The sequence below is a fragment of the Sylvia atricapilla genome, chromosome 6 (assembly GCF_009819655.1).
Source record: "Sylvia atricapilla isolate bSylAtr1 chromosome 6, bSylAtr1.pri, whole genome shotgun sequence".
Classification (NCBI taxonomy): Eukaryota; Metazoa; Chordata; class Aves; order Passeriformes; family Sylviidae; genus Sylvia; species Sylvia atricapilla.
In genome coordinates this window covers 12,978,798-13,001,735 of record NC_089145.1, presented here as the reverse complement: position 1 = coordinate 13,001,735, position 22,938 = coordinate 12,978,798, and the positions used below count along the sequence as shown (strand labels likewise).

Here is a 22,938-nt window from a genome sequence, read left to right as displayed (position 1 = left end):
TGGAAGCTTCCTATGACCTAGAAGTAATGTTCCTTGCACGTGGGATGTTCAAAAAATACGCTATTAGACAGTTTATATCAACAAAGCATCTTTTTCTGCCTAAAACAGTGACCTTAATGTGTGCAAGTGGTAAAAACAGGCCTAAATGTATTATTTACAGCTATAACAAAATTTATTAATTAGCTACCTTTGGTTTAAATAAAATTGATTGTTAAAGCAGAAAGTCGAGGTTGGTACGAATTCTATTCTGCAGCAGCTTTCAGATAAAAGAAGCAGTGACCCAACTCATTAGCCCTTTGATTTAATATATTGACACTTGGGTACGAATAATTCCGTTTAGTGGCTTCTGCTTCCCAGGGATCAATTTAATTAGTTATAAAATGTGACTTCATGTCAGGAGCCAGAAGAAATGCTGACGTTAAATAAAGTCATACGCAATTTAAACAATAAAGCTATCGATGCCTGGTTAAAAGTTAATGATGCACAAAAAATGGCTTAATAGAGACAACCTCAGCAATGAAAGTGATGGTAGGAAAATTAAGCTAAGTGGATGAATGAGAAATGGTGATGTTGTTGGATTGTTAAAACAAATTCATGGATGGCCTGATGGTTCATTTCATAGTACTGTATGTTTCTGATTTAAATACATGTTTGAGGCTAAGCCTGTACTTTCGTATTAGGAGTGACAAGAAGTGGTCTGAAACCTTCCTCCTTTAGATTCTAGAAAAGGACAAGACAATTTACCTGTGCACATTCATCTTTGATATGTCCCTCTGGGATATCTTGGAATGACACCATATTAACCATAATGGCCTCCTATTATAATATTACAAGTACTAATATTTGCACAGTTGGTTGAGACCCCAGTCAGGATCACTGTCATATTCTGGTAGGTGCTGCTTAGACACTGTAAAAATAAGGAAGGACAGTTCATGCCCTGAAGAAGGGAAGAATTTAATGTTAAAGCACTATATCCTTTCAAAACCCATTTAATGCTGTAGATGTAATCTACTTATGTTATCTATGTAGAATCAGAGGTTTTAGAGAAGAAAATAACAACCCAGAAAATTGTGGGAGTTACAGTTTGCCCTTCTTTCTTCATTCTGTCACTCCTTATGAACGTACAGATGCACTAGAGCCCTTCTGAATTGTGATTCCATTGTTTTCTCATTTCCTGGCCTGCTTTGAGCATGGCAAGGTAAAATCCTTGCTAAATGTCTTAAATAACAGCCTGCAAATCCATATTCAGACACTGGGCCAAATTCATAAAAAATAGTTCTTGTCTTTTTATGGGTAGCACACAAGGATTTTCCAGGTTACTGTGTGCTGTTTCTATTTCTGTGAAACATTGCTCCAATTTAATACTGCATTGGCGTGCTCGCCTCTTTTAAAGATGTACAAACACTTGGATGAATATACTGAATAGATGCTAGATCAAATAATATGGACAAATGTGATTCCTTAGCTTAAAAATGTACTTTAGACAAATGGTGTCTGACCTAGAAATTATTATTAGAAATAGCACAAAGAGCTTTTCATTTGTTTGTAATTTATCACTTTTAAGATGAGGCTGGAGTTAGTCCACCTGTGAGGAAAACAACTGATACCAAAATGACCTGATGCTGAGCTGAGCCACGTTATATTTCCATTTCTAAGAATCCTTTCAGGGGAAGACAGATTCTGTTTAGGAAGACCAAGGGTGAAAACAGACAGCAGCAAACGAGGCAATTAGATAGTAATTTTTAACAATTGTACACAATCTGATTCACCCACAGACTTCTGGAAAGCTGGAAGGGGAGCAGCAGGCAGCAGTTATTACCTGCTAAAAGCATTAACAGTAGCTACGGTAACTCGCCAAAGCATAGAGGGGATATGCCTTAGAATAAAACCTCTGTGTGTCAGAGGGATTTTCAGACTGCACAAGAGTTATGTTTTTTTTGCTAATGTTAGGCAAACTGTTTTGTCTTTGCATTGACTTTACATTGGCCGCAGCCTACACAGAGGGAACTGCTGGAAAAAAGGGGGACATTAATACTTTTTACTGTGTGCGGGCCAGGCAGTAGTTAGAGAGGGGGCCCATGTTTTCTTAGGGCTCAGATGGCAAAGCTAAGTATTCAGCCTACGGCAGGAAAAAAGTGCCTTTTTTGTTTTCTGGCTGGAGAGTCCAAGCATTCCCAAAGGAACACAATGAATGGCCCATTTTGTCTGACACTGTTTCGTAGACATAGAATTCTTGTTTTTTCATAATTATTCTTGCCCGTCACTGGGTGTGCACATGACATTTGAGCGTGTTTTAAAGTCTTAACACACTCATGTGCCTGCAATAAAGTTACTCATAACAATCCAGGCTTTCTGCAGACAACAGAGCAGGGTCTGTTGTTTTCACAAGTCACAGCAGCTGGGAGGCAATTGTGAAGACAACAGCTTAATCTAGCTGGAAAATACAGGAAGAAGAGAATATACACTCAATTTCCTTCCATATTATTGCAAACAATGCAGAGGGCTTTTTTTGTTGTGGCTTTTTCTTTTCTTTGCTCTGGGTGGTCTGACTGAAAATGTGAGTGGCATAAAATACTCTAGTAAATGTACTTTAAATTTTCAACTTGTTGCATTTCTGTGTTCATGCTGATGTGTCTAAATTTGTTAAGGGGTGAGAATATTAATCTACATGAGCACTTTAAAAGTCATACAATAACAGCCTTATTTTGACCTCATCTACACAGTGTTTACACTGGTGTTGGTTTACAGCATATGTTGCAGTTGCTTCTGAGTTACACTAGTATAAATGAAACTGGAACCAGGAGCTTGGTAAAAATTTGGTTACTGGAACCGTTCATTTTCAACAACTTTTTTACTGGAAGAAAAGATAAAGCTAGGCAGTCTTAGACATTTGAAAGTTGTGTTTTAGCTTCTGTGTAAAAGGACAAGGGGACTCAGCAATTTGTTTCTTTATTGCGTGCTTCTGAATCTGTAGATTAATCATATTTGTAAATGCTTCATTTATTTCAGAAGCACATTTACAAACAAAGCATGCAATAAATTAACATGCAAACTCACTTAAAAAGCATCATAAGTAGGCAGTGATCAGATAGTTTTTACCCTAGCTATGTTTTCTGGTGAAGTTTTGTGAAATATTAGGGAAATAGTCTTCTTTTTTCTTAATGCAAGGGATGAAAAGTGAAAAGGAACATATACTCCAGTTATTATGTCAACACCAGAAGGAGTAAAATGCAAATTAACTGGAATTCTATTTCAGAGGTGGGGGTAGCTTAGCAGTCACTATTAGATGTGGTTTCAGTGAGGGTAAACGTTCCTTTTAAAGAAAAGGTGGTATTTATTCAATTGCAGTAAAGGTACCTTCCTTTCCTGCTCTTGGGAGTGCTACATACAGCAGATTTCCAGTAACCATGGCAGACAACTCAGATGGGAAAGATTTTTATTATGCACAGCACAGAGGTTATAGCAGTGAGTAGTAACAGCAAAAAAGCCAGTCAGACAGTGAGTTTGGAAAATGAATGAGAGATTTGAACATGGTCCAGGCTTCCAGGAGGTAGAATCGAGATGTACACTGAAAAACTACAATATGAGTGCTGAGATGAGCTGGGTTTGTACTGCTGTTTGTAACAGAGCAGCAAAGAGCCCAGTCCCATGTGCACCAGCCACCTGTGAGATGCACGAATGGGTGAAAGTGCAATGGGCATTGCTCTATTGCTCTATTCAACTGCAAAACAAAACAGACAGATAGGAAAAATATCACAGAGACATCTGATCTGTTCTAAAAAGCATGGATGGACATTTCTGGGTCTAAGCACTAAATAATTCCTGCATATTACTGACCAATAATAAGCAAAACCTCTTCCTATGTTTTCCTTAAATACGTTACCACACCTCTCCCCTTCATGTCCCTTAAAAAGGCAATACCAGTGGGGTCAAAAATGACATGGATTAGCTGGTCTGTGCATCTCACATTAATGCTGTTCAGCCCATTTGCCCTCACATCTCAGAAATTTTTTATTGGTATCCTATTTTCTTGTATTTTCTTCTGCTCCACTTTTGGAGTTAGATTGATTTATAATGAGATTAATTTATAATGAGAAAAGAAACAAAAAAGCCCAAACCCCTATAACCTAAAAACTATTTTCAAAGTACCTAAACTGAAATAGAAAATTACATGCTGAAAAGTCTTATTTACCCGAAAAGATGGTGGAGAAAATCATGGGCTAACAAAACAGAGAGTTTGAGTAAGAGAATTGTTTACTCTGAAGACACTTGAGTTGCAGTAGGAGAGTTTTAGAAAAATCACAATTTTAATTTGTTTCAGCTGCGTGTGTCTATCTTAAAAAACAGATGTTTGTAGGTGTCCTCATTTCCTTGATGTGATGCTACTTTTATGTCTAAGCTTTTCCTGGATTTGTGACAATGACCCATCCTAAAGGCAAGAAAGCCAAATGTACTTCACCGTGGTCACCGTCCTTTTAATGGAAGTTTATTGACAACTTTTGGGCATCACTTTCTTGATATCAGTGGCCTAAAAAGGAGAATTTGCTGCTGGATAGCTGCCTTGCAAGAAAATCTATGCCACAAAAGAGAAAAAGTGAGAGTTAATGCTAATGTTACAAAACGAGATTGAAGGTGAGGAGTGAAGAGACTGAGGGAAGGAGAGAAAATTATTTGATAAATAGAAGAGACAGAAAGAAATCCAGCAATAATAAATGTCAGATAGAATGATTTTAAAAACACTTTGTTTTTGTAACTCAACTATGATTAGCCCAGCTGGTTTGCTAACTTCTTCACTCAGCAGCAAACCTGCTAAATGTATCATGCTCAAAGTACGACTCCTGATAAAGGTGGTCTGCCCAGAGTCAGTGTTGCAGAAACACAGGTTTTATGTGTCCCAGGAAGTAATTTAAATGGAGACTATCCAGGAGTACAGCAGGGGAATTGCATAAATGGATGGATCTGAGAACACAGAAATCCCAAGTGAGGGATTCAGGAAACAAGAGGAAAGCATGTTCTACACATATATAAATATATATATGTAAAATGTATGTCTAGTTAAGATTATTTGTAAAAAATACATGCATAGAAATGTGTTATAGATATATGTACTGATCTGTCTATTCTATATGTACCTGTGTATATGTAGGACATGCTTTTATATTTATGACATGAAATACATAAGCATAGCTACACACTTACGTATTTATATATGTAGAGAAAGAGATATTCACTTTTATTAAAAAAAAAAAAAAAGCCTAATAGGAAAGCTTCTGCTTGTTAAGATGTGTGACTTTATCATGGCAAGTACAACACACAAGCTTCCACAGTCCACTCTTTAGGAGAAAACAAATTTCCCTAAAGATATATTCAGTGTGCTTAAACATTGTTCATACGTGGACATGGCGCTGGAGCACGAAGGTGCTACATGTACACTCTCTGAAATATTTTGCAGTTGTTTCCCGCGTAGCTGAACACCAAAATACTGTGCTTCAAAATGGAGCACAGCAGCTCACAGGTAAACACAGAGGTAAGAACTGGAACAGAGCTATTGCAAGAAGCTTTTTGTCTTCTGCTCTGATTTTGGAAGCCTATTCGGATAGGTATTTTTGTAGAAATCTTTCTCTTGCTTCCTGACTACCTGACCCAATGAGCAAAATTATTACAAGGATAACTTTCTGGATCTGGCTGTCACTAGATACAATGGACATGCCATTGCAGCTCACAATTCTGCAAGATTTTATTAGGTTAGACTGATCTGTTGGACTCTCTACCACCAAGTCAGCCCTCATCCTTACTCTTATTTTTTTTTCTTTCTCTATCTCTCTTTCATTCATCTTCCAATGAATAAAAAGTGTCAGCACTAACTAGTTCCTACTTTGGGAAAAAAGTAGTACTTCAGCTGCTCCTGCAAATTCTTTCACCCTCTGAGCAGTGATTAATATACAGGTTTAAGAAGAATATTTAAACAAAACCTGGAAAAATAGGAAAAGAGCAAATATGCAAGCTAATGGTGTACCCTGAGGTGAGCAAAATGCATTTTTTTAACAAGCCAAGCATAGCAAAAAAGCTATTCTACGGTGAAATTAATAATTACCAGAAAGATTTGCTAGCATTATTGTTGTATCCTTTATGAGAATATGAGTAACATGTTTAAAAAACATGGGAAGTGTGAATCAAAGCCCAAGGATTCAAAACGGTCTCTAATTTTTAATGTGAATTCTCTTCATATGCCCCTGGTGCATAGACTGAAATACAGTCTGTGGATAACAACTGCTTTTAGAGTGGTGCCACTTAACCTGAAAATTGTATCTGTTCCTCTGGTAGTAGGGATTTCTAATTTCCTTCACCAGCCTGTTTTAACAAAGCTTTGAGGTAGGAGGGCATCTTAGTGCCACATGTAGAAGGTGCCTGGCTATAATACATGATTTCAGCTCCAAATATTTTCTGAAGGCAAGGTTTGTTTATTAACTGAGCCCCATGCTGAGATTCAATCAATCTAATACAGGCTTAGTTTGAACATTCAAACGTATGCCCATACATCTTGGGCATATATCTTACATAATGATGTTGGCCCCAGACATCTTTCTGGGTTTGTTTATGTCTGTTATGGATTCCCCTCATTATCCATGCTGTTTGAGGGATTCCCTATGGATTCAGCCAGTTTATTGCATACTTTTTTAATTTTATGCCAAACTGAATTTTCTGAGTGGCAGCTCGTAGGGTAGCTCTGTTACAGCTTCCTCTCAAAACCAGAGATGAATGCTGTGATTAAGGTTAAATAAAATAATATGGAAACCAACATGCTGCAAAAGGGTATGGAAGAGAATGCCCCAGGAGAGGCAGGAGGGTTATAGAAGCAATGTGAATGATAAAACATTAAGATGTTGCCTACTCTTCCTGTTTCTTTCCCTTTTAATTATGATTAACCATTAGAGCAACGATTCGGTGGTTTACAAGATCTTCCTTATTGAGCATCTATATTAATAATCTATATTAATAATACTGGGAAAACTCATTTAATAAATTTGACTAGAACGAAGGGATGTTTCAGTGTGTCAGTTGTGGAGCACATCTGTGTGTGCACACAACTCCCGGTAACATTACCTGGAGGTGCAGATTACTGGATATGCAAATCGGCAGAGAATGGAGTCTTAAATATAGAAAGACAGAAGTGCTGTGGGCCACAGTGTTCCTGGGAGTCTGTTCTGCTCTACTGGAATAAGTTTCTGAGGCTGTCCTCCTCAAACATTGCCCTTCTCATATTCAGTTTATAGCACTCATTTAGTTCTTGTAGCAGAGTTTACTGAGAGTAATATATGGCCAGAAGAAACTCGGGCTAAAGGACAGGTTTTACTTATAAAGCCTCTGCATTATGTAAAAGGTTGTTTTCAATCTGAAAACTCAGATTTATAAACACTTAATTCATCAGTTCCCCGTGCCTTTCATTTGAAATAAACAGCCAGCAATATTATTTTAAAATAAGGCAGAAGGTGTAACAAAAATGAAGTAATGTTTTGAGAAATAGGTGATTGATGATTAAAAAACAGAGAGAGAAGGGGTGGGGGGTGTCAGTCCAGCATTCATTAGTCAGGCAAAACTTTGGTTTGAGCATGCATTAAGTCAGGAAGACCAGACAGTGTGTCTGGAAAATGATTCTTTCTTTGAGAAGTAGTGTCTCAAAAAATATCCCCTTGTTTCTTAAAACTAAAGGCATCCTTTGACCGACTTAGTTGTTTTATAGCTATTGATGCTAGAGAAAATAAAAGAAACTTTAAAACCTGGAAACATAAACATCATTGAACCATCCCCTTTTAAAAAAAAAAAAAAAAAAAAAAAAAAAAAGGAGGGGGAAGGGGGTTGGTGTGGAGGGGAGAGTGAAAAAAAGAAAAGAAAGAAATCACAGTGGATGTTTTCCAGGAGGGCACATGCTATGCTGTGTAAAGGGGGCTAGTGTAACAAGAAGTCATCTATTCTTGATTTCTTGAGACAGCTAGAGCTTTGTGCCTTGTGTAGTTTCTACGTTTTAAGAGCTTGTTCTGTGTAGCAGAAATAATACAATAAATGGGTTTAACCACATTTGTCTCAGCTAGACAGTCTGCTTTGTCAAAGATTGCCGGTACAACATAAACAAATTATGTGTTTGTAGCGCTTTTCAATGAGAGCCTATCTAACAGAGCGGAGATTGTGTTTCGGCAGCTGTAGATTTAATCTCCTACCTGTCAGTTAAAGCAGGCATTTCCTGAGCAGATAAGGCCTGGCTGCGGAGGAGGAAGCGGCCACAGCTGGACAAAGGGCCATTGTTGCGGCTCGCAGCCCGCGCCGGCGGCCGGGGCCGGGACAGCGCTGCGGGGCCGGGACAGGGACAGGGACAGGGACAGCGCTGCGGGACAGGGACAGGGACAGGGACAGCGCTGCGGGACAGGGACAGCGCTGCGGGACAGGGACAGCGCTGCGGGGCCGGGACAGGGACAGGGACAGGGACAGGGACAGGGACAGGGACAGGGACCGGGACAGGGACAGGGACAGGGACAGCGCTGCGGGGCCAGGACAGCGCTGCGGGACAGGGACAGCGCTGCGGGACAGGGACAGGGACAGGGACAGCGCTGCGGGGCCGGGACAGGGACAGCGCTGCGGGGCCGGGATAGCGCTGCGGGGCCGGGACAGCGCTGCGGGACAGGGACAGGGACAGCGCTGCGGGACAGCGCAGCGGGGCCGGGACAGGGACAGCGCCGCGGGGCCGGGGCTGGGCTCGGGAACCGGGGCTGTGCTCGGGAACCGGGGCCGGGCTCGGGAACCTTGGCCCCGCTGCTGCCGCCGCTCCGCCGGGGCTGCCGCGGCTGCACCGCCCGCCGAGCCCAGCCCGGCCGGGATCAATGACAATTCCAAGCGGGAGTCGCTCCAACGTGAGCGCGGTCACCGCAGTCACGGCCAGGCTCCGTCCGCCGGCCCAAAGCGCGCCTGGAGCCGTGACAAACTGGGGAAGGCAGAGAAAGGGAAGGTTTGGCGTTCCTTCCCCGGTGTCAGCATCCTCTGCAGAGAAGGCAGCGCAGCGGCGTGGTTTTGTAGCTGAGCTCTAGGTGTTGCTGGAATTTTAATACCTGAAGTTGGATAAGAAATAGCCGCTGCTCATTTTAGATATTTCCTGATCTCCTGCCTTATTTTACCTTTCCGATGATTTTGTAGATTAATCGTAAGGTAGAGCAGCCCATGAGATCCGCTGGAGTGAGGAAGCAGGCTGTATGTATGGCACTGGAAGTTTACCAACTCGGGTGCTCACTCCCAAATTTGCAATAATTACAGTGTACCAGAGGTGGCAATCACCTCAGTCATACTGTGCAAACACACCAGCTCCTTGGACCCTTTTCTGAGTAAAGATGGTCAGATCATGCCAAAAGCTGAGGAATCCTAGGAAGAGATGGAACAAATTAATTTTTGCATGCAATCAGTATTCTGATTTGACTTTGATCTCTAGACACAGGAGTTTTCTGCATGAAGCTGGTTCTCCACATAATTGCCTTTGATAACCCTTTGTATTTCGATCTAAACACTCCATAAACATCATATGATTTCTTGAAATTATCTAGGTTACTATTCTGCATTAAAATATCTTTCAAAAATATACAGGAGCAGGAATATTCTCACTGGATGTGAGTAACTCCTTTGACCTAGTCTCTTGAATATTATGCATTTAGGCTTGAGGAAAAATAGCAACCCTTGCCTCTCCTTCTCTTTGAATTTCTTCTCCTTTATTATAAATACCAGTAGAAATCAACCACAGGACTGGGTGGAATGGGAAAAGTGTCTCCTTTTTTTGCACCTGTGCTTCACTTCCACCCTTGTGTCCAGCCATTCTGGTTTTTCCAACAGAGCATGTCCCTCCTTAGCCCTAGCTCTACACCTCGGGTAGCTCTTGGTAGAATTGTGTAGTGAGAGGTCAAGGTTTACAAACAGCAGATTACAATGGAATTGGTTCCTATCCACCATGCATCACCACTTCTGCCACTGGAAAAGAAATCCAGGCCTCTTTGAGGGTCCTCCTGTGTGAACTGTAGGTGTACTGCTCTCTCTTGAATGGGTCTTTGAGCTTGAATTAATTAATACTTGTAAAGTATGTTAATAGATCTAAGTCCTTATGTAGTGACATTATAATATAGTTACAAATCTTGGAATATCTGTGAAAATATAGAAAGCTTGAAAAAGAATATGCTGCTCAGGACAAAATTCTTCCCACAGTGAAGAAGATGGCAGAATTCCCATTTTTATAAGTGCCCCCCTGAATTTCAGATATATTCTATATTTATTTAAATATATTCTATTTTGTTGCATCTTTTTTTTACCTCTACAGTACAGAAGGGTTTTTGATCAGAGTCACTGAAAGACGTTTTTGTTTTTATTCCTACTTCTGCTGGACATTATCTTTAAAGTTCATTTGGTAGCCATCAGTTTTCTGGTCTGACCCGATTTTTTTATACCATACATTGAGGGAATTAGTTTCATGTTAATAACTAGTGATGGTTAGTATAAAAAAAAATATAAAAATTCTGCCTTGAAAAGATGTGTGGGGAAAAACTCTGCTCGAAAGTAGCAATGCCAAACACAAATTTTAAAGCATCTCTTGCTCTCAGTATTTCCACCAACAAGAAATGTCAATGTACTCCAAAAATCTTGCACATTTTGATATCACCATAAAAACACAGCTAATAAGGGATTTCTAACGTAATTTATATTTAGATTTGAGCTGAAGTAATGGCGCTTTCGAGTATAAAAAATATCAACAAGTATCATTAGGCTGCAATATTTTTCTTACCTTGGCATGAATAAGACAAGGTGCAGATGAGAAAAATACATCTTCACTAGTCTTTGGAAATATCTGAAATAATTGACTTGCTCAGTCTTCTGTGATGTCTTGGTGACCACTAACTGTGACGATTTGCATAATAGTCAACTCTTCACTTCTGTAGAGATAACTGTTTGTATCTGATTAAAATTAGGACTGTTTTAGTTCTCTTGACTTTTCCAGAAGTTGCAGTAATAGAGATTTGCTGTTATGCTTTAACCAAACAAATGCACACATGGGGATAACAATATGCTGAGTTTATGCAGATTTTACAACACAAATCTGAATAAAATACCCACTAATAGACCCTTAAGGAGTAATAAACACACATGAATTTTCCTTAGTTGCACTTTAAAGTGATTTTAACATACTACTAGACCTTAACAATAATATTTAATTGACAAGATTATGCATTTGTATGGATTGAAAAGGTGGTAGATCTCTAATTCCAAATGAACCATAAATTCACTTTTGCATAACATGTTTTATTTATTTCTCTATAGCAGAAATGTTCTCCATCCCTCCTAGTGAGAGTTTCTTAAAATACAGACAATTTAAATAGATTTAATTACCATTTATCATACTCCTAACTTCATGAGATCATCCTTAGTTGAATTCTATATTTCCAGATAGTTAAGGAGCTAGATAAAACCAGGCCAACATAATGAGAAGCTAATAGAAATTAAATGATATCTAGTGTTTGAAACTGTTCTGTTTTCAGTGATGTTGTCAGTATTTTTCTGTAACTTTCTTCATGATTTCCGAAGTAGATGGAATTTAAGTTTATTTAATTTCAAGTATCAAAGTGGTGAGGAAAAAACATAATAAAAAATAAGGATCCTCTGTTTGGCTGTGTGATCATGGTTGCAATTTTCACATTAATGTTGTGGCCACTGCAGTAGACTTAAATCTCCAAATCCTGCTACATGCATTGGACAAATGGAAAAAAATGATAGGGGAAAAGAAAGAAAATAGCAGTTACAATCCCTTTACAAATTCAATAGTGGGCTACATATTTTTTCCATAGTATTTCCAGTCTGAAATGTTCTCACTTTGCAAGTCTATGGTATCTTTTTTGCAGTTTATTTGCCAACACTTCCCCTGGGATCCCATTGGCAGACATTTTCTTTGTGGCTCATGTACTTTCACTGAGAGGAAAAATTTTTCAATTAGACTGTAGATAATTAGATGGCAGATAAATTAGAACACAATATACCTCCCTACACAGATAGATCTCCAGCGGTTGTGCATTGCTAGCAGGAGCAGAAAGGAGCCTCTGAATAATTTTCAGTGTGGAAACAACATTGACAAGATTATCAGTGTCCTAGCTATGACATAGTGACTGGAGGATCACTTTGAGTCTTCTGGAGCCCATCTTTCTCCAGCTGCCTTTCCTCCTCATGCCGAGCCAAAGGTGCTTCCCTGCGATTATTCCCTAGAGGGAATAATCTCACTTAAGCGTTTGGGTCCACCTTCACATGTTACCTTTACATCAGGGGATGTTGGGCATAAAAAACTGTACAATTCCTGTACAGTAGTTTTCCTAAATAGATCATTTCTGGGACCGTGAAAGGGGTCAGTGATGACATGAATTCTTTAAGGTATTGGAAGAGTTGAGGAGGAGATTTAAGCTCAAACCTGAAGAAATCTTAGCATATATCTGCTAAGCACAGTCCCTCTGACTTTCACATATGAAGTTTTCATAAAAGAAGTCCCTACTTCTTTATGCAACATGCTGTTTGTGTTCTTGCAGCACCCCCCAAAATTACTCAGTCAAAATAAGATTTAAATTATCAAAACTTCTAATATTTCTTCTCTTACAAAAAACAACAAAGCCTAACATGAGTTATTGAAATACATAGAAAGTTAACAGTGGTATGAAAGTAGCAGTGCCATGTATTGCACACAGACTATTTTAAATGCAGCTGAGATGAATATATATCATATATAGAATATTTAAAATCCTGCACTAATAGTTCTGGGGGCACGAACACTTCTCTCAGTGCCATTAAGACTTATTTTAAAATGAATCAAGCTAAAATATAACCTGTTGAGCTATCAGTTATGGCCACTATGTTCTATCATATAGACATATTTTTAGCAGTCTGAAAATGCACATCCTTACTTGATATATTGTCATTACCTGGAAATCTATTACACTGTAGTTTCTAAATGAGAGTCTAGAAAATTTCCAACACATTTTTACTATGGAAATTCAAAACTCAGTGAGGGCTTAGAATAAAGTTGTAGTCTGGGTGTACCAATTACTCAAGAAGTTAAGAAGTCTTGGGTAGAAATGAAAATTTAGGCTATGAAAAGTCGAAACCTCCCTGTGAAGAACTTAGGTTCTCACAGCAGCTGCAGCATCACACAAACAAAAGATTCTGTTCATCCTACACTAAAGGAAAAAAAAAATCAATTCAGTAAATTCAGAGATTGATTTCTCAGCTAACTTGTGTTGGAGTAGTCTGTTAGATGCAAAAAAAAAATCTCAAGATTTCTACAGTTTAAGAACAGGGTCCAGTGATCTAATTGGTTGAAGAAAGGGGTGGCAATGATTTTAAATAGCAATGTTGGATTATTCTAGGCAATTAGAGCATATTTAGCTTTTCACACTGCTTTACACTAGTGCTAGATGTAATAAAAAAGAAAAGAAGCTTTAAAGAAGGGATAAAACATTATATTGTGCTTACTCTCTTGCAAAAAGATGGCACTTTTGCTCTTTACTGAAGTAGATTGTGCAGAGAGAGGCGACTTGCAAAGTTTGATCTTCTAAAGGAAGAGGAATTCATCTGCCATTGTAGGGTGGGATTACTTCTGCTCTTGAAACCTGTGATCCTCACAGCTAAGCAAAAATGTGTGAGCTGCATCTTTGCTTGCAGTGCTGCCACCCTTTTCTCTGAATGCCTTTACTTCTCTAAGTGCAGTGTTAGTTGTTGTAGAGGCAGCTTCAGTTTTTAAAGATAAAACTCTTCCTCCTCTTCAATCTCACTAAATGTGCTGTGCTCCTTATCCAAAAGAGGCAGATCATTTTAATTCAAAGCATTATTTTTGTATAACATATCACTCTGGCTTACATTTTCCATGTAAAACACTATCAGTGACTTTTTAACAAGGAGGATTGTTCAGCCAACTTCTGAGATTATCACTCACAGAACTGTGGGACAAAGCACTGCAGATTTGCCCAGTTTATCAAACAGGCCACCAGCTTTTATTATTTCAGGGAGAATCAAATTGGAAGTTGCTTCTTGAACTAATCAGGGCTGATTTGCTCTAAAGTTGCTTCCTGACTTAGATCTCAGGCAAGGAAATGCTGTAATCAGTTCCCAAGGGCCGTCTGAGTTGTGATGGGATATTAAAGGAATGGTACACCACCTTTAAAGTGCTCCCTAATCTTGGCAGATTTTTATGTTTAACACAGGTAAACCTGAGCTTGTTGTATAGAAACAAAGATTAATTTCATGAGGTAGCTTTATGTGAGAGTCAAATAGACTTGAGGTAGCAGAACTGAATTTTGGAGAGAATATATTCCGGTCACCTCCAGGGTTTGTACATTCGGTTAAAAATACAGACTGGCAGAATTGTTCAAAATCAAACATTTATTACCCATCAAAAAGCCCCCCCAAAATCATCAAACAAACAAAACCAACAAAACAAAAACAGTAACAAAAATCCACAAACAAACAAACAAAACTTCAAAAAAAACCCCAAAAAACCCAACCCCAAAAATCACCCAAAAAACACCCTCAAAAAAAAAAAAAAAAACCCCAAAAAACAAAAAACCTCATGAAAGAGAAAATGAGTCCCCTTGAGTGTCTCTGTTTGCATATTAGCCCATAGCACGGGCTCTGCCAAGTTACTCTCTGACTGACTGCTGCAGATGCTCTTTCTCAAGTATTCTGAGTGAGATCTTTAGTGCAAGTCTTTGGGGACAAACAATAGCACCTGTTCCTCACAAGATAGCAGCCCAGTTAGTCCATTCATGTATCTTTAATGAAGCTCTGGGGCAGATGGCAAAAAATGGCATCATCAACGACTTAGCACAGAGGAGACAAAAGGGGAAAGTGCCGATCCAACAATGCACTATTTTTACGAATGGGAAGAGACAGAGTCAGAGTGTTTCTTGGGCATCTGCTGCCGTCTTGGTTTTCAGAAAGAGCTGAGGAACATCTAAGCAATTAAAATTTCTGGGCATGTAGCCGATTTTATGAAGTAGACAGATCAACCCCGCCTCTCAATTTCTCCCCCCGCAGTAAAATCAAACCCATCTTCTTCCTAATAATAAAACTCTCAGGAATAGAAATTGTCAAAAATTAAGGAGTTAATTGGATTTTTTTGCATTCATTTTATATATTTAACAATTCTGTGATCAGTGATACTTTTACATGCTCTTCCTTTTCAGTGCTTATTTATGCTTTTCAATTGGCCTATGCTGAAAATGGACACCTATGTATATAATTCTGTGTGAAACCAACACTTATGTAGGAATAGTATTTCATATGTGTGAGAGGGAAGACCTGGGGGAGGGAATGGTGGCCTTCCAGTATGACCTTTTTCCAGTCTGCATAAGTCTCTTAATTGTAGATCTTAATTTATAGCCTAAATGTAACCCTTAGTCAAAGTTATGCTGATTTATATAGACTGAAGATCTGTTCCTGCAATCAGAATAGGAAGAATAGTAGATAGCCAGAACCTGAAATGGTATTTCCCCACACTTACACAAGTGCTTTTATTTGAGGGTTTAAACAAAATCTATACAGCTGAGTAGATTAAAATCTACAGGAATGCATTGTAGGATTTGGTTATTATATGTTTCAAATTATCTTTATGGCACAATGGGGTGAAATATTGCAGTGGATATGTTTGCACCTTCTCTCAAACCAGAGCACTCTGATCTCTTCTGTGTCTTGTAAGACTGTGTTTGAGTCTCGTACCTTTGCAGCCCCATGTAAATACTTTATGTGGGGGATATTTCTTATGGTTTTGGCTCCATTTGATTAGATGTTACTTAGGAATTGATGTAAATTTTTGCAAGTTTTATTGTCCTGAATTTCTTCCTGTACAGCTGCTTTTGTCAGACAAACCTGTGGTTTTCCTTTGCTGTCCTCCTGTAGAGCCAAAGTATAGGAACACCACGCAGAAAAACCAGCACCATTTTTTCAGAGCTGAATGCCTGTTCTGGGCACATGGGGATCAACTCCAATCTGACCAAGTTTAATACATAACCTAAAACACACAGCCAGGCTTACCTCAGCTAAAATGAGAGAAATAGCTGCGTAAAGCTAGTTTCTTTCACGCCCCAGTGCCATAGCAGTAATTGCACAAAGACCTTTTTATTATAAGTTGATTTTCCTGAGGAATGGATTCAAAAACTACTGTAAAGTGTTTATTTTTTGCTTGACCTTTATTAACCTCCATCTTAGGGCTTTCCCAAGAGAAGAGTTGTTGGTAAATTAACCCTCATAGAGACACACAGTAGCATTTCTGCACTGCATCAATGGTTGTGAAAGTAATGGGAATATGACAAGAAAATTTGGCACTATTTAAACAATGTCATAGGTCAACATATGGGATTTGACCAAAAAAGTTTTTTAGGAATTAAATGCAAAAAATTGCTTCAAGTGTACTTTAAGTTTTTAATAGTGTTTAATTCCACCGATTTATGGTACGATGAGGGATTTTTTTTTTCTTCCTAAGCCCCCATTTTTTCCTACATTTACCAGATTTGATATATATAGCATTATATGTTTGCTTAACTGCTAATCAGAAAAATCACAGTCAAACCCTTGGTTATGTCTGGGGTTAAGGAATGATGGATAAGGAATGATGGATAAAAACTCTTTGAGATTCTAGCCACTGTCTTTGAAACACAGGTACCGTAAATTAGGGAACTAGGAAATTACCATGTGGATTTAACAGGCATCATCCTATCACATAATTCTCTATACGCTGAGTACAAATGCTAGTATAAGGAGAAGAATTTTTTTTCCTTGTGCATGTTTGTGGTTTTTTGATACATTTATTACGGTCAAATTAATTTTGATATAGTAGGTTTTGTTCTGAAATGGTCTCTGAATGCAGCTCCATAATTACCAAGCTACATGATAGTGCATAAAGCTATAAAACTGCTTAGACAGACAAGCAATTTATTTCTGATAGTTAGGTGTGTGTGGCAGAGTATGTTAGTTTATTTAGGGGCCAAGATGTTGGAGCCTTAAATCTTAAGAGTAGCGGTCTTGGCTGGAAGACTCTTTAGTACTTTGGTGAGATTTTGAAATAACATACCTGAGTTGTTGGTATTTATGTGAACAATACCATATTATAAGATCTCAGAATTAAAATTTCCCTAAGGTTACTAAAATCTGAACATCAAAGTTGATACTGCAGCATTAGCTTGCTTCTAAATGCTTGTCACTGTGCTGTCTGCTACCAAAGATGAGAAAACTTGTAAAAAATTAATAGACATATATGCCACACTGATTTTAATAAAATCTTTGGTCTGTTTTGTACCTTTTTACCTTATGCCAGGACAGGGAATTTTAATTGAAAACAAAAAAAGCAATAGAGGACCGGGAAGACGTAGGAAACGTGCAGTTCACGGAGACTGTTACACCTTTGACACTGAGGGAAAACAATGTTTGTGAGGGCTTTGATGTGATAATGTGAAGTTGGCAGGGATTGCATTAAGGTGAAGGTTCTGTGGGACTGTGTGAACGCAAGAACACTATCAGTGCTGGAGAAATACCTGTCAAGACAAATTTGTGCTATTTCTGATCAGAGGCTCTCTTCTGTTTAGCAGGTTCAGGGTCACATGCCTCCGCTCATGATCCCAATTTTTCCACACGACCAGCGGACGCTGGCAGCGGCTGCTGCAGCCCAGCAGGGATTCCTCTTCCCCCCAGGAATAACTTACAAGCCAGGTAAGCTCACAGGGATGGTGTGAGGCTATTGCACATTTTAAGACGTTGACTGCAGCTTCTTGTGGGATCTGTCTCATACAGATGATACACAACAGGCAGAGCTGGTTGGAAATTATGTGGAGATTCTGCAACTCCACTTGAAAAAAAAACTTCTGGATTGAAGGAGGTGGATGGACTATTGGTTATTGAACATCATAATTTTTTTTAAAATTCATTTCCACAAAGTTATTTGCTTTAAATATAGTGGCCCACTTGCCTAGCAATTTGCATCTGGTCTGCCCTATGCAAAAGCTACATGTCTATAATTAATTCTGTTATCTTCAATATACTTGTGTTTTGTGGCAAAATTCTTATTCTTTTGTTTGATTTCAATCTGGTAAATAAAAGGTTTCAGTAGTTCAGTTCCAGTCATCGTTCAGACTCCTAACAGGTCACATAACCTTGCAGTGAAATATGTTTTGAGATGATTTAGCAAATGTTATGATTTCTTTCTTTTTTTCCTCTGAGTTTACAGGACTCCTGGGGAATTCAATTAGGGATATAATGGTTTGAAGCTACTTTCAGAGCGTCCTTGTAAACAGGGCTTTAAATGTTTAAAGACACTTTGCCAAAGGAATTCAATGTAGGAAGATATTTAAGTAAATAAAAGTCAACCTTATTTTCATTTGTACATTCTTTGTAAGTGACCTCAGTCCAGATTTGCAACCTTATTTTACTCATTAATAGTATTCTCTGTCAAGCTGCCTTTAGCATATTAACCTGATAACTAATAACTACAAAACATAAATAACAGTTTATTTTTTTATTCATTAAATATGAAATGTACAAAGTAAAGCATTGATCCTGGTCCCACTGATGTTGGTGGTGCTTTTGCTGTTGACTGTGACAGGAATGGGGTTGAATCCAAAGTAAAGCCTCATAACAGATGATATAAACAGAATGCTAATTAAAATCCAGGTTGAACCTAGAATCTTTTCTAGCAAGTTTACTTAATATTGCATGAAGTGGGGCCAAGCAGGATTTCAGCAAGTATTTCCGTTTGTCCCACTCCCTTCTGTCTCTTTAGTCCAGAGACGTTCCTCTTTAAACACAGATTCTTTGTCTAGTTATCTTATTTTCAGGTTTTGAAATCCCAAAGTTCTTTTTCGATTTGGCAAACTGGTGTGCTGTGTGCTGGAACCAGTTACTGGCAGACAGCTCTTGATGGTAAAGGATGAGGGTTATTCACACCCCTCACTACCTCACAGCAGTTAGGGACCAAAGACAAAGGCTTGCCAGTTGTGGGAATTGCCTACAACGCCCTGGCTGGATCTTACTTCTCCCAGACAAGAGAAAGAACATGCTCTCCTCGCTTTTCCTATTTTAATCTGAGATGCTTTCTGAGTAGTGACTGTTAGTGACTAAGCTGATGGTTGTGCTGCCCCCTGAAAGGCGTTATGTTCAATCATGTTGTGTTAATTTTGGCTCAGTAGACTTCTTGGTACAAAAATGACTTAGGAAGGAGAGTTACCAATGTCTTTTCCCGAACATGACCAATTTTCTGGACTTATTCTACAGTGTTCCTCATAGTACCTATCTAACTTGATCCTGTTGGCCTTCTAACAGGAGGTGATGCAGCTTTAGGGTATTTTCTTCCTTGCCAGAATGCAGAAAGAGATGTGTAACCAGAGTTAGGAGAATAAAATGCAGGAAGAGGACTAGATATCTTGGAACACAGTGAAGCTGTTTGCTGGTGTTAGTGTTAGGTTTAATTCCAGATGATGCTAGTAAAAGGCCAGAAGTCACAATGATCTGATTATAACCAGTGGCTTTAAAGAAGATAGAATATTTATATCTTTAAAATATATATTAAATTCTACTGCATATGTGACAAAGGTAGCTGGGCAGGTCAGTAGCTTCTGTCAGAGACACATCATGATAAAAAAATGCTGTAACTACACTTGGTATTGATTAATTCCTATTTTTGGCACTCTCGGCACTGTAGTTAAGGAATTAATGAAACTGGAGATTAAGCTATACTCTTTCATAGAGAGGCTTCTTCAAAGTCATTTCTGAGGAATATTTATGAACTTGACTGCTACTACCTGTACTCTTCTACTTTTGTGAGAAATGAAACTTTCACCTACAGAACTGTCAGTTTAGACTTGCTCGTACCTCTGAGGGAAGGCAGGAGATGGATTAACCCTTCAGACACCATTTTCTGTTAGGTTACATGTTTAGCTTCTCTTTCATTTTACTGCATTTTGATGCCAGCAAGACTGGGTTTTGACCCTGCCAGTTTTACTCGACGTTCAGAAAACACTGTGAGAGGCATTTCAATAATAAGAGCAGTGGGGACTAAGTACGTTTGAAACTGGCTGTGTCATGTAGGGAATGTTGAATATTGTGTGCACAGTGACCCTATTTGCTTTGCCTGCAGCACAGGGTAGATATAAGCTGGCTCTGAAGTGAGAGTAGTGCATCAGTGTTAGTCTGACAGGACGGCCAAGATGAGAAGTCCTGCCTTGGTGTACAAGCAGAGGTATGATTATGTGTCCACGTCCATGCAGAAATGTCTTCCTGGGCTAAACTGAGAACCAATTTCATGGCTGTTTAGTTCAATGCCAAGGTAGCAGTTACTGAGTACTGTTGCAGATTTGCACACAAATGCTAGGTCTTGGAAGAATAAAATGGTATTCTTTAACAAAATAGAGTAGTTTGTATATTCAACTGAAGGTCCTATAGAAGAGAGGAGAATTTAATATTTTCTGAGGCCTTTTCAGTCTTGCTGCTCGTGAACGTCTGAGCTCAGCAAATTGTTATGAGCAGAAAACTTAAGGACTTGCTGATACACAGCTATGATAAAGCCTGACAGGAGAAACTTTCCTTCTGCCTGGCAGAATCTATAACTGAGATGGCTGAAACCCTCCCTCCCCCAGTTTGGAGCTTTAGGAGGTGAAACAGGCCAAAGTTAGCAAGTGCTGATGACAAGTAATAATTGCATTAGAAAAAAAATCCCCAAAGTCCCATGCTTCCTTATGTATCTCAAAGTCATGTAATATAATTTTCCGGCATGGTAAGTACTAATTGAGAAATCAGAGCTGCATAGACCACCTAATTAATTTTTTATACATATTTCAGTATTTATACTGTATACCGGATTAATTAAAACTTTAGGGCGCTGTGCATCTCAAATGACTGTTGTGACTATTGACCTGCAGGCGTTTGACGAGCCTCGTAGAGTACCTGGTTGTGGGGGTTGCCACTTATTCCAGTGGGAAGCGGAGAGTGGCAGCTGTTAGGGAGCTAATGCTAGCCCAGAGATGCTACACAGTTAATAGAATTATTTTGCATTCCGAGTACAGCGAAGCAACTGCGCTGGCTTTCTGACTGTGACCACCACACTTACTGCTTGGAACTGGTGGGCAGCATGGGTACCATTACACCTCCTCTCCCACTGCAAATTTCCCTTCATTTAACCAACCACATCTATCCAGGGAAACTCAGTGGGCCGGAGTATCCTTGAACGTGATTAGTGTGTCCCCATTAGTGCTCTGGGTCAAGAGGACAAGGCAGTGAGTGGGATGAGGAAGATAAGGATGAGGAAGGACAGTTCCCTCCATCTTTCAGTGACTTAAATATTACTTCAGTCAAGTGTTTGTGGCTGAGAGGAACAGAAAGCAGGATGATGACGGAGTAAAGATATAAAGCAGTGCTAGGTAGGAGTCAGACCCTAAGTTGAGCAGATCTCAAACAGAACTATGGTTTGCTCTAAGCAGAAGAGTGGGAGGCTGATGTCCATGCCTGTTGCATAATGGCAGGCCATGAGACTTCAAAATGTGTGATCACTTTTGCTTGAAAGTGTCCCGCAAACATTTTGTATTGTACCAATTCTTTGCCACATCTGGAAAGTATCTCTGAAAGAGATTACTGAAAATGAAGACATTGAGTAGAGTAAAACTCAGTTTAGACAGGTTTGATGAGTGATACGCTGCAGTGTATTTTCAAAGCTTTTTTTCATATTTCATACAAGAACAATATAAACCCCATGGTTAGAGTGGCTGAGAAACAGCCCCTGTCTATCTACCCTGGTCATTCACCTTTATGCACAAGAATAATTTACCAGAGATTCTGCTACAGTGCAATGCAATGTGAAAATGGAAACTGTTTTCCTAGGCTGGTGGCAGAAACAGAGCCAACATTTTGGCCTGTTTCTAGTTGCACCAGGGCAAATCAGAGAAAGTAATATTATTAGGGAAAGCATGACAAACAAAACTGTCAGGCTTATTGTCATCAGGCTGGACTTCAGAACATTCCAATACTGTGAAATATTTGTCATCAAACTAATTAAACTCCTTGATTACTGTAGCTAATCCACATAACTCACATAATCTTAGATGAGCTGGGTTCCTCTGATATCCGGCATTGCAATTTCCGTTTGGAACAGATCTTTCAGAAGTTTTTTTCCTAAAGGTCTAAGGTGGTTAAGTAGGCTGCTCTTCCTCCTGGCAGGTGAAAACAGGAAGCACACCAAATCCACTGTGTACTGGGTTGGCCATGTGTCTTTGCATGGCTTCATGAGTCCTTTTTCTAGTGGAAATTCCCCAGGACTGAATTAAAGGCTGTCATGTATCCCTTGCTGGGTTTTGCTTGGTTGGAAGAAGGACTCTGTAACCTCAGGATTTGTTGTAGCAATCATGTGTGCCTCAGTCCTAAATATTGATGTAAACGCTGGAAATGATGGCAGGCAGCTGGATATTGTCAGACAGAACTTTGCACTGAAATGTGCAAATTTCATGATATTGCAAACATTACCTGCAGACAGAAAATTGTAAGGCAAACTGGTTTTGCTGCAAGATGAGAATGGCAACAAGGCGGAGCTGCAGCAAACCCTACACAGGACAAAGGCATAGCTGAAGCAGTGCCATTAGACAGGGAAGATGCTGCATGGTATTCCCTTAGCCAGTTACCTCTGTTAACCTCATCTTCTTCAACCCTGATGGCTCTGGAGAAGCAAAATTGATGTCCTGTGTGGGAATACTGTGGCAGTGGCCGTCTCGATCCCTGTAATATTCCAACAGCACCTGGGGAATGGTTTGGTCAGTGTGTTCATTATGTCTGGAAGGATAGGGCCCTGGAATTGCTGATCTCTTGCAGCTCTTCCAACTCCATTTCCTCTTATTCTGAGTGTGAAGAGACAGA

General features: G+C 39.3%; 1 protein-coding gene across 11 annotated transcripts in view; it reads left to right on the top strand.

Moving 5' to 3' along the window:
* The window catches only part of SOX6 (SRY-box transcription factor 6), a 369,253-nt gene that overhangs the window by 252,188 nt on the left and 94,127 nt on the right, over positions 1–22,938 (top strand). For 8 of the 11 annotated variants that reach the window (XM_066320815.1, XM_066320816.1, XM_066320823.1 and 5 more), the window contains one exon: positions 17,634–17,757. In XM_066320815.1, the coding sequence (XP_066176912.1) occupies positions 17,634–17,757 (124 nt within the window). The remainder of the gene's footprint in view (positions 1–17,633; positions 17,758–22,938) is intronic. The other 3 variants (XM_066320822.1, XM_066320820.1, XM_066320817.1) reach the window with 1 other exon arrangement.